Source organism: Onychostoma macrolepis, chromosome 10 (genome assembly GCF_012432095.1).
Source record: "Onychostoma macrolepis isolate SWU-2019 chromosome 10, ASM1243209v1, whole genome shotgun sequence".
NCBI lineage: Eukaryota > Metazoa > Chordata > Actinopteri > Cypriniformes > Cyprinidae > Onychostoma > Onychostoma macrolepis.
The window spans coordinates 21,178,383-21,194,116 of NC_081164.1; the positions used below are offsets into that span (position 1 = coordinate 21,178,383).

Genomic DNA, 15,734 nt, shown 5'->3' on the forward strand with positions numbered 1-15,734 from the left:
TACCATGATATATACGAATATGCAATCTAACTGTAACATGGTATATTTCAAGGTACCATAGTATTGCTACTTGATGCACGAACCACGGCACTGTTACAGGACTTTTTTTGCATGATTCTGACTGAAAAAACAAATCTCACACAGCTTACAAAGGGGTTGACAAGTCTGAAGTTCCCACAATGCCTCACACATCACCTGCCCCTCTGTTCTGGTTTGATGTATTATTCATGTGGCCCGGGTCCAGATGCATTGTATGGAAGGCGATGTGAAGAGGTGGGCTTGGTGCTGCAATATCACCCTTGCACACATTCAGAGGGATGCCAATGGAATGCTAAACAAACCTGGTTCCTGAATAATTGAGCCTTTCGGACCGCTCTGGCTCACCCTATTAGCATGTGTGCCTTCTGGACCCAATCTGTGCAGCCACAGAAATGGTTTCCACAGGTCACTCAAGCCCTCTCAGCAGCCTGGTGTGATTTCAACAGCCCCTGCCATTCATTAGAAACACAATGAACCCTCTAGCATGTCACCTAAATTATTTACTGACTCAAATTAATCCTCCGATCACAAGAGATTCCCCCAGATCTGCATGCCAGAAATTAATCCCCAATGCCAACACCTAATGAGGAAGCGAAGTCTGTTTTTCTGACGGGTGAACAGTAGCATTCGGTGTTTCTACGTTCTGTAAGGACAACACAATACTGAGTGTTAAAGCAAAGTCAGCATCAACAGGCTTCAATGGTCAACTCATCTCCGTATAATTGGATTGAAATCCCCCCGCTGCATATTTGCAGTCTGTCTGGAGTCCCCAAGCATGATAATAGGTGCTTTATGAAACACATGCTAAGTAAATAAAGACAAAACACCAGACTCAACAGGCCCAGTGTACCGGTATTATTATCAGGTCATCGTAATCTTTGGCCTGAGAACTTTCAATTGGATTCTCGTTTAGACAGAACTGACCCAAAGGTCTGTTTGGGAATCTCTTGGGCAAACGCTCTAATCTTCCAGCTCGGACCACAGTCAGTGATCACTTTGTCACCGTGGCAGAACCTCAATCGTTCTGAGCTGACAATCTCCATGTTTGGAGGGTGAAAAAAAAAAAAAAAAACGTGTCTCCGGAATGGATTAGCTGCCATTTGGAGCGAGCATTCCTGAGGTAACCCGCCGTGGTGTCTGGAAAGGGTGAAGCAGGTCAAAAGTTGGGTCGCATGAGTTGCCGGAGGGGGTGGAATGGCATGAAAATAAGTCTGTTGCTTGTTGACACTTAGAACGACAAGCTTAATCCCTCGGCCTAAACCAGGTTTCGGCTAAAACCTAGTCATGCTTGTGTGGGAAAAAATGTTTCCGGTTGTTCATTGCGAAAGAAGTTAAGCAGGCCACCAATTGCTCCTAAGGCAAGTTAAACAAGTCTATTCAGTTAAATACCAATATATTGCAATATTTTATTGTAGGTTTAATGGTTTCAGATCAAAATGTTACCTTTCAAATCATTTGCTTTGCATATACCCAACTTATCATAAGACCTTCTTGATTGCATTGTAAACAATACAGAATATGAAGTTTCTGATGGACTTACTAAGTGCCCTGGCGTTGGTGATCTGGAGTCTTTAAGGGCTGCCGTCCCGGGAACGTCAAGGAGCGGCCATTTCATTTGTAGATACTGCAGGAGACAAAAGAGAACGTCACAAACAATCATCAACACATGCACCAGGTTTTCTACGACGTCACTGCATAACCAAAAATACTTCTATTATGCTTAAAAGTGCTTCATATGGATATAGTGATGTAGTAGAATGTCTGTCTTGACTAAACAAATGTTGCCAAAACCAGATTTTTCCACCTTTAACAGACAGGTCGAAAGTCCGTTTTCGAATTAAAGAAATGCACAAAAGGTAAATAAATGTTTGCCACAGGAAATAATTCAGACTCACGTTAAGCACTTGGATGAAAATTTTATGAAGCTACAGTTGTTGACCCAAGTTTTTCTGTAGACCTGTATTTAACCTGGAATATTCATTTCAAATGGAATGGAATGGAAGAAATCAATTAAATGCACCTCTGAGTCATCCACAGATTCCAGCAATCCAGCTGTTCTTTGTCTTAATTCATTTGAAAGCTGTGGAGATGAACTCCGAGTGCTGTTTAGCACTTGGGAGCATTAGCTGGAACAGTTTGGGGGGCCGAGACAGGAGCAGTCGGGCCCAAGGGAGGGGGCGAAACGTGAAAGTTAAATATGATTTGGACTGCAGGTCCCAGCATAGTAAATGCCCAGATGGACGGATAATATGTGTGTATGTTAGTATGAGGAACAGCTGGGAGGAAGTCCCATAACGCGCTGGGAGAATAAGGAAGGGGCCTTACAGAATGCATGGAGCAGAAACAGAGATCTGCCTCTCTAATTTTGCCCCTTTATAAATCAATGGAGAACGCAGAAGCGGCACTGTTAGGGTGAGCGTGGTATGCAATGAGGGAAGGAGCATGGAGGAGACACGCAGTGATGAATGACTGAACTTCCTATACAGGGGGAGACGTTTATTGTGAAAGCCCTCGTAGCTCAGTGCGCGCGTGTCAAAGTTTGATGCCTTTCAGCTTTTCTGGGGCCCCTCGCATCCAGCGCTTATGATTTTCAGGAGCAATTTATAAAATATAGTTTTTTTATCCCTTCATGGAGCTTCCCCGCCTGGCTCGATCATCTGGTTTGTGTAGAAGTCAAAGCATATCAGATGTTCCTGTGGAGTCATCATTCCTGTATCTAAGCTCTTGAGTCTAGGGGCTGAAAGCATCTGAACATATATATCTCAAGAACTCTTTTCACAAACCAAATTTATAGTTCTACTTAAGGGACAACATAAATGTAGACAAATCCTTATACATCAATGTCCAAGCATCTATACTACGGGTGGGCTATATGATCAAAATCTTATAATCATGGTAACAGAATATCAAAATAAGGGTATTTTTGCCTGAAATGCAATTAATAAAATAGTTTCTATATTAAACAATGCCTAAATGCCAATTTTTGAATAATCCAGTAAATTAAATACTTATATAATTGCTTTATTTATATTTAAACGTAATGAATGCAATTTAATCAAAAACTGATTATTCTTTACAAAAATACATTTGGAAACAACTGCATCACAGTCGATGTAAAATAGTCAATAGTCAACACTAACTAACAATACCACAATGGTGTAAACCCTTGTATACACATCTGTTGGACATTGTCCAACCCTGCAATACTAAATCAACAAACTCTCATCTTGAGTCATCCACAGATTCCAGCAATCCAGCTGTTCTTTGTCTTAATTCATTTGAAAGCTGTGGAGATGAACTCCGAGTGCTGTTTAGCACTTGGGAGCATTAGCTGGAACAGTTTGGGGGGCCGAGACAGGAGCAGTCGGGCCCAAGGGAGGGGGCGAAACGTGAAAGTTAAATATGATTTGGACTGCAGGTCCCAGCATAGTAAATGCCCAGATGGACGGATAATATGTGTGTATGTTAGTATGAGGAACAGCTGGGAGGAAGTCCCATAACGCGCTGGGAGAATAAGGAAGGGGCCTTACAGAATGCATGGAGCAGAAACAGAGATCTGCCTCTCTCTAATTTTGCCCCTTTATAAATCAATGGAGAACGCAGAAGCGGCACTGTTAGGGTGAGCGTGGTATGCAATGAGGGAAGGAGCATGGAGGAGACACGCAGTGATGAATGACTGAACTTCCTATACAGGGGGAGACGTTTATTGTGAAAGCCCTCGTAGCTCAGTGCGCGCGTGTCAAAGTTTGATGCCTTTCAGCTTTTCTGGGGCCCCTCGCATCCAGCGCTTATGATTTTCAGGAGCAATTTATAAAATATAGTTTTTTTATCCCTTCATGGAGCTTCCCCGCCTGGCTCGATCATCTGGTTTGTGTAGAAGTCAAAGCATATCAGATGTTCCTGTGGAGTCATCATTCCTGTATCTAAGCTCTTGAGTCTAGGGGCTGAAAGCATCTGAACATATATATCTCAAGAACTCTTTTCACAAACCAAATTTATAGTTCTACTTAAGGGACAACATAAATGTAGACAAATCCTTATACATCAATGTCCAAGCATCTATACTACGGGTGGGCTATATGATCAAAATCTTATAATCATGGTAACAGAATATCAAAATAAGGGTATTTTTGCCTGAAATGCAATTAATAAAATAGTTTCTATATTAAACAATGCCTAAATGCCAATTTTTGAATAATCCAGTAAATTAAATACTTATATAATTGCTTTATTTATATTTAAACGTAATGAATGCAATTTAATCAAAAACTGATTATTCTTTACAAAAATACATTTGGAAACAACTGCATCACAGTCGATGTAAAATAGTCAATAGTCAACACTAACTAACAATACCACAATGGTGTAAACCCTTGTATACACATCTGTTGGACATTGTCCAACCCTGCAATACTAAATCAACAAACTCTCATCTTGTGTAACCCAAACATGTTCTAAAATCAAACTTCATGGCACATTTGGGGTTAATAAGGCTTTGTTTCACCCTTTAAACTTCATTCACAAGCGGAATTGTTGTGAGGAAGTTTGGATAAGACTGTGGGCTAAAAATGGAAAAGACATTATGGTCCGGTTGACAGGGTTGCTGGGTTTGGTGGTGCGGAAAACAAAAGTAGTTTATGAGCAGGGACTGGTACAGTTTCCTTACAGCTGGCAGGATGAGCCGAGACCTTGTGCCCTGTTTATTATAGATGTTGGGTTCACTTTCACCTTCCATTGTCTGTAGTAGAGTTGATAAACGACAGTTGCAAGTTAAAACATCTAATTTGGCCAGACAGTCAAAATGAATGTGCTTAAAGGGACAGTTCACCCAAACCTGTATGACTTTCTTTCTTCTGTGGAACAAAGTTATTTTGACAAATGTTGAGGTCCAAGCAACATCTCAAAATATCTTCTTTGCACTCCACTGAAGAAAGCCAGTCATGCAGGTTTGATATAAGGGTGAGTAAATGACAATTTACATTTTCAGGTGAACTACCCCTTTAAGTCTGTGGTTGGCTTTCAGAGAGCATCTGTGAATGGTTTTTGAGAGGAACCACTCTGAGGAACGTCTAGTTCTTGTCGGGAGGCCTTACCCTGTTTCTGGTATTTGCAGCTGCAGTTAAAGTGGACGGATGACTGAAAAAATACAATCTACCTTCCTCATCATAACCGCCATCACCTGACTGAAAACTTAACATAGTATCTTGAAATACAATCTCAGTTTTGCCTTCACACACAAACTCACAGACTACTGGGCTGCAGGGACCTGTGCCCTGCTTTTCTGGAGACACAAAGGGAGATCGGCCAAAGTAAACAGTCTTGGGGTCTGGGGATTTGTATTTGAAAACCATAACTCTAGGAGCAGATGCTTAGCAAAATGCAACACTGACTTCATGTTGAGAAGAGAAAAGAAATGGTGCGCAGACACGAAACTCTCAAAATGCATGTCAAATTTCAACGACGACCTGCTATAGTAAATCAAAGCTTCATCATAGAATAATCAACAAAAACACAAACAAATATTACATAAGAAAACCTAATCACGAGCACAAAAAGGCAATGTTTTCTAAATTTAGAGCAAATGAGATTTTTAAAATTTACTTAGTACTGACTTTCACAGAAAAAAAAGCAAAAGGAAAAAAAAAAGAAAAAACCATTTATTCTTGATATTCACACAATCTTAAAATGGCCAGATTAATCTATCTGGCTGATATTTAAATAAAATAAATATGGTGCATACTAAACATTAAAAATATACTGAATTATGAAAACAAATATTTTATGATAAAAATATGGGTCACCTTGGGCAGGCTGAGACAGAAGACATGCTTCTAACCAGGTTCTACACCTGGAGTGAGTTTGTAGCTGTCTACCTGATGTTAAGAGGTCACCGAGAAAGATTGAAATGCTGCTTAAATGCGTTCCGCGCAGCTGAGCGAAGATGATGGGGATCTTTAACAGGATTGACAACTTAAACTTCACAAATATCAATCCTGACAGTCATATGCTACACAAAATGAAGCCCTCTGTCAAAACAAACAGAAGACGACACCTCTTTAAGGAGATATCTGGAAGCCTCAACACGATAGCGGTGATTTTAAACGCTGCACCTCAAACCGCAAGAGCTTCCACAAAATAGAACAACGTTCTTGGAAAAAGGGAAAGAAAAAACAAATCCGGAGTGGGGCGGAGCCAAGTAGGTCATGCCAATCATTCAAAGCATGGCCTACATTTCTCCCCGATGTTTCCACCCATTCCACACACACTCCCTCCACTAGAATGGAGCAGAAAGCTGGTGGCACACAAAAGAATCCATTACATCTCAGCATCAGAACAGTTAAGCCAGACAAAAGGCTCTGGATTACGTGCATGTATGCCTATAGGGCAGTGCCCTGATGCGGCCAGAGGGGTCTGCCATCACCTGACTCATTTATTTATGCGAGCGACACCTCTCGCTGCTCTTTTCACTGCCGCCAGAAGGAAAGACAATAGAGGCGGCGGTTTCCAGCCCTCCCTCACCGCAGGTCGGCATTCAGGCCTATTGTATGTTTAAGAGCTGTGAGAGTTTCCGATAATTAAGTAAACAATTCATAGGCAAACGACACCCCTATCTGTGCTAATTAGAAATTAATTTGAGGGGAAAGGACAGGAATTCTCGACCGCCTCCAAATATGAACGAGAGATCTAGATGGGACAACAAAGGATTTGAACAACAAAAACAAACAACGTTAACAAGCAAAAAATGAAGTAATTATGGAGTCTGATTTAAGAGATTAAACTCAGAAGAGGAGGAGAAGCTCATTAAAGCAGACTTATCTTATTATAGGAATAATAAGCGGTTGGACTGCAGAAATTTAACCAACAAATCACCTATTCATCCACCGATCACATTAGGAAGTAATTCAAGAAGTTTCTGGGAACTTTTAGGTACAAAGGATCAGCAGACGCTAATTTTGTTTCAAGAATTCAGGAAACCTTATAAACAGCCACAGCATTACAGAAATTCCTCGAAACAAAATATTACTTATTTTAGGACAAAAAAAGTCATATTATTAAGGATTAATAATATTAATCATTAATCATTATTATTAAGGGTGCAAAATATAATTAGGCCAAGATAATAATTATTACTGTCATTATCAGAATATATTATTCAGTTTAATCAGGCTGATTTTTTAATAAGATAAGGGTTTATTGTATTGTTAAATAAGAGATGCATCTCTGATTTAAACTGGAAAAAAGATCTTAAATATTAAATAAATAAATAAATAAATAAATATATAAAAACAAAAAATTTCATTTAAAGAATGTAAATTCTAGATCGACTTTTAAAAAGATTAATAAAATAAAATAATTCTCAATACCAATAATCATAAAATGGCCAAATATCAACATATTAATCTATCAGGGGTGCGTTTCCCAAAAGCAACTATCGTCACAAGTTCCATTGTTACCAATAGAGTTAAATGGAACTAACGACCATAGTTAGCTAACGATGCTTTTGGGAAACACACTCCTGGCTGATATTAAAATAAAATAAAATAAAATTAAATTAAATAAATATGGTGTATACTAAACATTAATCCAATAAACCCTTACATTATCAAAAATCAGCCTGAGTAACGTTAAACTGGATAATATATTCTGATAATGATAATTATTATTATCTTTGCTTAATTATATTGTGCATCTTTAATAATAACGATATTTTATTTAAAGAATGTAAATTCTAAATTGACTAAAAATATTAACATTAAACGTTAATAAAAAGACATTTATTATATTAGTTACTATAATGATCATACAGTTCATGTTTTAATTAAATATCAACTGTTAAATTAAATATCAACTCTTAAATAGTGTAGAATTTAAACAGTATCCTATTTTTCTATTCCAATTATAATCCGTTAAATTGTCTGCTATTGGTATTGAACATTTAGGTCGAAATTCAGTGCATCCCCCAAAAAGTTCGCTTATAAAGCCAATCCAAGCGCAAATCATCCTAATGCAATGAAGCACTTATTTGTGGTTTGTTCCTGTAGTTCCGTGGCGCTGGCTGACCTGCCTACATTAGCTGCGTTAAAGTGCCTCTTTTCATCAAGCCAGTGGCTTCCACACAGAACCGGGCTTCAGCCTCAACAGGAAAGACTCATGACTGACAGTTGCTCTCCGAGTTCCCATGGATACTATTGTGACCTCACTGATAACACTACTCCCTCCATTCACTGCCTACTTAAAGAACTGGTTCAGAGGTCAGCCATCCGGAGACCAGGGGTTTCCATGGCAATGTGGCTCATTTAGGGACAGCAACAGAGACCAAGTTTGCATTCACCAACCGTCCGGTTGCAGAAGAAAAAAAAAAAAGGGACTACCTTTGGGAGACACCTTCAGTTTCTGATCACAAAAACACTTTGGATGCACAAGCTAAAATAAATTTTTTTCATGAAATATACATCATAATGCATTCATTTCTTTTTAATAATTTCAAGAGAAAAGCACAAACAAACCTTGACAACGCGAGGAATAAGAGTGTTATTGTGGCGCAGGACAAAACAGTAGGTCAAATAAAACCCAACACATAATTACGACCACGAGAAAGTAATAAGCTGTCTGTTGGGAGCTCTGTTTTTCTGCAAAGGCGAAATGCAGCCACCCTCCTTAAAGTCAATTACAAGTCAGTTATGCGGTTTCCAGTATTTCGGTATCTGGTTACAACACTGCAGTTCAAACTATACCCAGGTTTACGATGAACAGCCTGGGCTTGTTAACCCACAAGCAGCCAAGAGGGATAAAGCCACTTTATAACCCAAAAGTGCTTGCTATAGTAATCTACAACTTTGTAGGCATCCAACTTATGATGATAACTGTATTTTGCAATAATAATAGAAATAAAATGACCAACTATAATGCAGGCTGTAAGTATTTGAATAAGACTAAGTGCATATAGCATATGCATCTAAAATCAGATCTCCAAATGTGGTGCATTGGTCCTAAAGACAGTTGACGATAAAGTAAAATAAAGAAACCTTCATCCTTTTCTAAAATGCTAAGTGCATAATCAAGACAAAGAGCTTATTGTGTTGTCTTGGTAGACTACCTCCCCCCAGCACACACACACACACACACACAAACTCAAACTTCACCCCTTTCCCACTATACCCCTCCTGCTAAATCACAAGTCTAACCGGCGTCAAAAGCGAAAAAAAAACAAAAAACAAATCAAGTCACCCGATTGCAACAGAACTGGAAAATCTTTAAACAGCAGCCACTGCAGTTTTGTTCGTTTAAAGCAGATTTGTTGACAAGCTTTCCTCCATATGGAGAACTTGAGGCACAACAAATAAACAGGGTTATTTTTTATAACCTGTTGGCTGTTAAGTATAAAACTTGAATCTACCACTGAGAGGCCTGGGGGAGCGAAATTTGCATTCAGAAAAAATAAACAAATAAAATCACTGCAATTAAACGCAGGAGAGGAAATAATGCAAATTTTTGTGAAATTGCACTAAATGGCTAAAGTGTTATCTTTAACAACTGCTATTGTGCAATAACAGTCCAGGGGGGGCGATATGGAGGAATGACACACCGTACCTGCGACGTACAGCCCTGACTCACAACTGTGACCGCCCTGCCTAATTTCAAAAACTTTCTGCCTTGTCAAACCAGTTCCCTCCTGCAAACAATTAGTGCCGGACCACGTACCGCCGGAGCGTGTGTGCGTCTGGAAGCGCAGGAGGCAAAGGAGTGAAAGACGGAGAGGGAAAGAAGGGGGGAGAGAAAGAGTGAGGAGAATGGAAGGGGGCTTGGAGTGCAATTATAGTGGGAATTTATGGCCTGAGAAACAATTTATAAATCACAGTGCATGGGCTAACACAATCCAGATTTCACTGCTTGCAGCTGTAACCAGTTCTAAAGTACACACAGCGTGTTTGTGTGGTTTTTCACGAGGTTGGGTCTAGGAGCCGGGCGGCTAGGGGAATGCACTATCGACATTGGCCTTGAAAAACTGTGGGAGTGTTTCAGAGAGAGCAAGATGCGATGCTAGGAATTGTTTACAATCGCAAGAGAACAGTATAAAACCTAAACAACTCACTAACCGGCGCCTGGGTTGCAAATTAAAAACATGAATATTGAACATGAGCGTCATATTGTAATGTCACCAAAGGGAAGAAGAGTTGTGGCTGATGACAATGTCGACAGTTACGTCCCCAAACTTTGATATTTCACATAAACCAAAACTCATTCTCTATACTGAGTTTCTTATAAACTTGATCTTGTTAACTATTGCAAATGCCACGTCACTAATTTCAATGTCAACATAAGTAAAGGACATAATTATTGGAAAGGTGACCACTTTCAACAAGTCTATAAGAAACCTAAAACGACCCAAGTTTTTGTTGTGTGCAGCATCAATAAAGTTAGGGGACATTTCTGTTGAAAAGTTAAAAGTTTGAAACATTTCCTACAGTCCGTCCATAAAACTTTCAGACATTTATATCCCATAATTTGTGACATTGCAGTCAACAAAAACGTATTCTTCATTTTGGCTTACTTATAATCTTGTAAAAAGTAATAATCTTTCCAACAGTTACTTCTCCTAATTAGTTTGGTTAGAGGTTGTTGGAACTGTTGACAGTTAGACGACACAACTGCTGGAAAAGTGACAAAGTTCTAATAGTTAAAGGATGTAACTGTTGGATAATGTTACAAAAGTTGTGACAGTTAGAAGATGTAATGGTTGGAAAAGTTACCAAAGTTTTAACAGTTAGAGGATGCAACTGCTGGAAAAGTTACAACCCTCTACGGACACCTTAGCAATTGAATCGCCATTGGCTAGTAATTTTTTTAGTTTACTCACCAGACTGATATATTATACATGTATGCATGTATGTATGCATATGCATATATATAGCTTTTTAAATATCTGAAAGTACACTCTTAACATCAGTCAGTCAAGCATTATAATATGATAATCAAGTAGGCCTATTATTTAATGATAGAACTTTAGTAATTAGAATTAAAACTTGGTAACCATGTATGAATGCATATTAGTCATTTTAACTGGACTTAGAACTGGTGGTGGTGCTTTTTTGGTCATTCAGTGTTTCTGTAAAAAAAAAATTTTTTAAATTGGAAAAAACTAACAATAACACTGATAAGATAATAATAATAATAATAATGACGATAATAATGATATTAACAATAATAATAATAATAAGAAGAATTCTATTGATAAGAACAATATAAAATGCACTAAGGATTATTGAGCTGCTGGATTCATGAATATTAATCAGGGTGTCTGCATTCGCTTGAACTGATTTGCTGAAATTAAAACAGGAACAATAATAGGTGAGCGCCAGCCAATGAGATTGTCGTTTGCGCATTAGCCCGCCCACTACCGGAACACCCGGCAGTTCTTAAAAGCTGAAGAATTCCAAAAGGAACGCTGTTTTTTTTACATGAAAATACAACAAAGAATATCGTTTACATGTAGCGCGTCAATTCTGCCTGTTATGTAAGACTCTATCGCTCTTTCTTTCTTTGCGTGCGAGGACGAGACATGCGCCTTCACACTAGAGTCTTCGGTACGTCAAACACAGGTGCGCTGCGCATCCATTCAGATGACCTGGGGGGAAAAAATGAGCACAGATCGCTTGACGGAGAGCAAAGCTCTGAAGCGCTCAGTCATAGTGTTCGGCAAGTCAAAATATATCTGTGCTAAACTTATATACTTAGCCTCCAACTCACACACTGGCGAGTAAAATCTGAGAATTTATTAACCAGTGGCTAATATTAGTCATCATTTAGTTGCCCAGAGTGAATATTTAGTCGCATATGCGAATGATTTACTCGCAATGTAGAGGGTTGAGTTACCAAAGTTCTTACAGTTGGAAAGGTTGCCAAAGGTGTAAGTTACAACTTTACCAACATTTTTCCCAACCCAAACTGGAAGCACCTGGTAACCATTACAACTTTCAACGAGGTTATAAGAAACCCAGAGTGGAGTACGAGTTTTGTTTGTCTACAACACCAGCAAAGGTAGAGGATGTAACCTGTCAGAAAAGTAACCACTTTTGACAAGTTTTTAGGAAGTTAACAATTAGAAATGTTACATATTGGGAAAATCTGTTGGAAACCTAGTTACATTGGAAACAAAGGTTATATCCCCTAACCTGTCAACCAAAACTCAACAGGACTTGTAACTGTTGAAATGGTAATCACTTTTGAAGAGTTTATAAGAAAGCTAAAACAGAGAACGAGTTTTGGTTGACAAGTTTATAAGTAAAACGAAAGTAATAAGTCCAGAGAAGAAAAAAAAAAAGTGCACTCCTGTTCAGTCGATTACAATGAGGTACTCATCTGGAGAAATGAGGAAGGCTCAGGGGGTTTTCACAAGCCCTCAACTGCGCCTCTGGGTCCAAACTGCAGCTGTGCGCGGGGAGGGGCGGCCCATGCCCTGACCGATAAGGCCCAGCTGGATAAGACATACACTCTCACGTACAAACAAAAAAGCATGCACACACACACAAAAGCTTGTGGTCCAGTGTGAACATGTCGTGTGACAATAGAGCTGCTCTCAACCTTGTGGTCAGAGTGTGAGCTGTAGAAGCGCCGTGTCTGTGACGGACCCCCCAACGGCTCACAATACGCATTCTCCTCCAATCACACGGCTGCTCTTTTGTGCCAGCAGTTATGTCACTTCCACTCCACCAATCTGAATGAGCCAGACTGCAGTGGACCAATGAATGTCTGGAGTCAAAAGAACTGGAGCAAGGTTTTGTTTTGTTCTTCTTTTCTAATTAATCATCACGCCACGGACCATCGTTTTTGAGAGGAAGTGAGCGGCAGGGTGTGCGCGAGACAGTTTTTTACGCTACATCTTGTCTGACAGCTCTGAGCAAATCCTAATGGAGAGTTTAGAAGGGAAGGGGAGGGGAAAAGCTGCCAGGCCCGGAGCGCAACGACGACCCCCCTACTGGAATCTGGGAACTCTGGTGCCCACTCAACTGTGAGTCACGTCAACAGGCTGTGAACCTTGACCTCTCACCCCTAACTGAAACAATGTGAAGATGTATCACACTGTCAAACGCATGGAAAACCGACCCATCTCCATTTAGGATCCAGGGAAACAACTTCCCACAAAATTTCAGCAGCCATAGTGTTTGAATAAGACTCCCAGGCCGACAACAAATCCAGCATTTTGACAACCATAAGCCTGGCCAATTGAACGCCAATTATGGCGTTAAACTTCACGAAGATTTGTCAGCCGTCCACTTTGTTTATGTGACATTTCTTGAATGCGTACGTTTGGAATGGCTGATGTCTTAGGGATTACGACTACGCCGCTGCAAAGTGAAGTGTTTTGTGGATCTACCGTGTAGCTCTCAGTCGCCACCCTCTAGGCTTTTGTTCAGCCTTTCAGAGCCATACTGAACGACTGAAAGGCCCCTATTCATAAAAGCTCCCATACACTCCCTGCCGCCTCGGCCAAGAGTCACTATAGAACATCCCTCATTTCACACGAGAATCGGGGCCGCCTGCCCACCCCCAAGCCCCTGCCCACAAAGAGCTTCTCCACCGATGACTCCTTAAGATGGGGAAAAGCGCTCAATATGGGCGAAGCTTACGGCTGACACCATCACAATAATACATACACTCACTGCTAATGCCAGCAACGCCCTTCAGTGTTTGGACAATTATTTGTGGGCTTAACTGCTGTTTTGAAGATACTGAACTTAAATCTTTTTTGGAGCAAGTCGATACTAGTAAATCTCTAAAATTTCGACACTTTAACGTCAAGTCCGTCCACCAGCAAGCACTGTCAAGTACTAATAATGGCATTCCACTCATATTAAAATGCCCATAATTATTTTTATATTACGGGTTATAAAATACATGGCTGAAAATAAAATCCTTTTCAATTTTGTTTGAAAAAAAAAAAAAAAAAACATCAATGTGGACATCAATGTGGACAATTATACAAGACATCTCAACTTAATACGAAACAATTTTTTAAAATGTGTTCAGGTGATACCAAATAAATAAAAATATTTATTATGCTACAAATGATTTTAGGAATTTGAATATGAATATGGGATGAAAATGGATATTTATTTTGAGATTTGTTAAAGATTATATTTAACGCTGTTATTATTAGTATTTTTTTAAATGAACTTTAAGTGAGCATTAAAAAAACACATGAAAAGTAAAAAAAACACATGAGCATGCACTATTAAATATACAATATCGGCCAATATTTAAAAAAAATGATATACATGATAACCAATATGATACCAACATATACTGTGCAACCAAAATGTTTCTTGCATTATAAATATTGCATAAAATAAGGCCAGAAACATACTTTAGGTAAAATATGTGAACGCAGATGCTTCCAGCTACGCAAGCTGAATTTCACAAAGCATGACAGTGTTGGAATCGGCCCTTAAAAACTCCATATCAGCTACTCTCTTTTTTATCAGGTTTCGCAAGTCAGAAGACATGCATTCTTTGTGCTAAAGGTAACATTAGGAGGGGAAAGACAGCAGTAATTAAAAGGACACCACGATAACCATATCACAAGCAACCGATCACATAAGAAATTAGCTGAAAGTACACCTCACCCTACAAGAAAATCCTGATGCTGCAGATATCAGATCACCCGTGGCCTTTTCAGCCTGGCATGAAGCAGCGGGCGCAACAAGGCCATGTGAGACCGTAGAGGGCTGCGATGAGATAACACGTTATCGAAACGTTCACGTGCTCCAACTGAGCCAACAGGACGCACGCACACACACGCACACACTTCTTGGCCGAAAGCCCACTTTCTCACCCACCTGGCACCCTCATCCCCACAGCTTGCTTCGTTTCTTTCCCATAATGCTTTACCCCTAACTACCCCCCTGCACCCCGCTCGCTCCCTCCCTCCCCCTCCCGAGGCCCCAGGAAGCTCTGACTGCGAGGTAATAACTGAAAACAGCTGTTAAAAATACCAGACTGATGAAGCCTGAAGCCCCCCCACCCCCTTAAACTTTATCCCCGGCACAATCAAGTTTTATTAGCATGGAGTGATGCATGAAGTCAGTACGCAGCTCTGAGCGAGAGCTTGCTGTTTTTTGTGACCAAAATGGGGAGGTGGGGGTGAATTTCACTGCAGGACATGCAAGCGAACATAAAGTGGGTTTTGATGAGCGCTGACCACTGCCAGCACAATCTTATCAATGGAGAATGACGTCAGCGGCTCACACACACTCACTAAAACCAACACAGAAACTCCAACGAGGCTTCAGTCTGTTTTGCCTCGGAAAAAATGTTTTTTTATATTGCTCCCAACAGAGTACAGCCCTAAAAGATGAGGCTAACTGCACCCATTTTAGATTCCTGATTTGTCTTCGGACACTCGAAATCATTTTGATTCACGGCGCAGAGTTTTCAAGTCCCACAAGGACAAATGAATGCGAGTGCAAACAAATGAAAAGATACTTTACAATGACAAAATGATAAACACACACCTGAATACTGAGGTGAAACAAATTGCACATAAAAAAAAGAAAGTATAACGACAAGACTCAAGATAAAAGGCTTATTTATTTATATTTATCAAACCAACACTTCTGCCATCAGCTTTTTTCAAAGCATGAATTTAATAAATAACGCCCATTATTTTGAGTTGTGCAAAAGAATGAAAAAATATA

General features: G+C 39.7%; 1 protein-coding gene across 1 annotated transcript in view; it reads right to left on the reverse strand.

The window, feature by feature from the left end:
• The window catches only part of tcf7l1a (transcription factor 7 like 1a), a 31,607-nt gene that overhangs the window by 10,526 nt on the left and 5,347 nt on the right, over positions 1 to 15,734 (reverse strand). Inside the window, exon 4 of the mRNA XM_058789654.1 lies at positions 1,580 to 1,663. Within this exon, the coding sequence (XP_058645637.1) occupies positions 1,580 to 1,663 (84 nt within the window). The remainder of the gene's footprint in view (positions 1 to 1,579; positions 1,664 to 15,734) is intronic.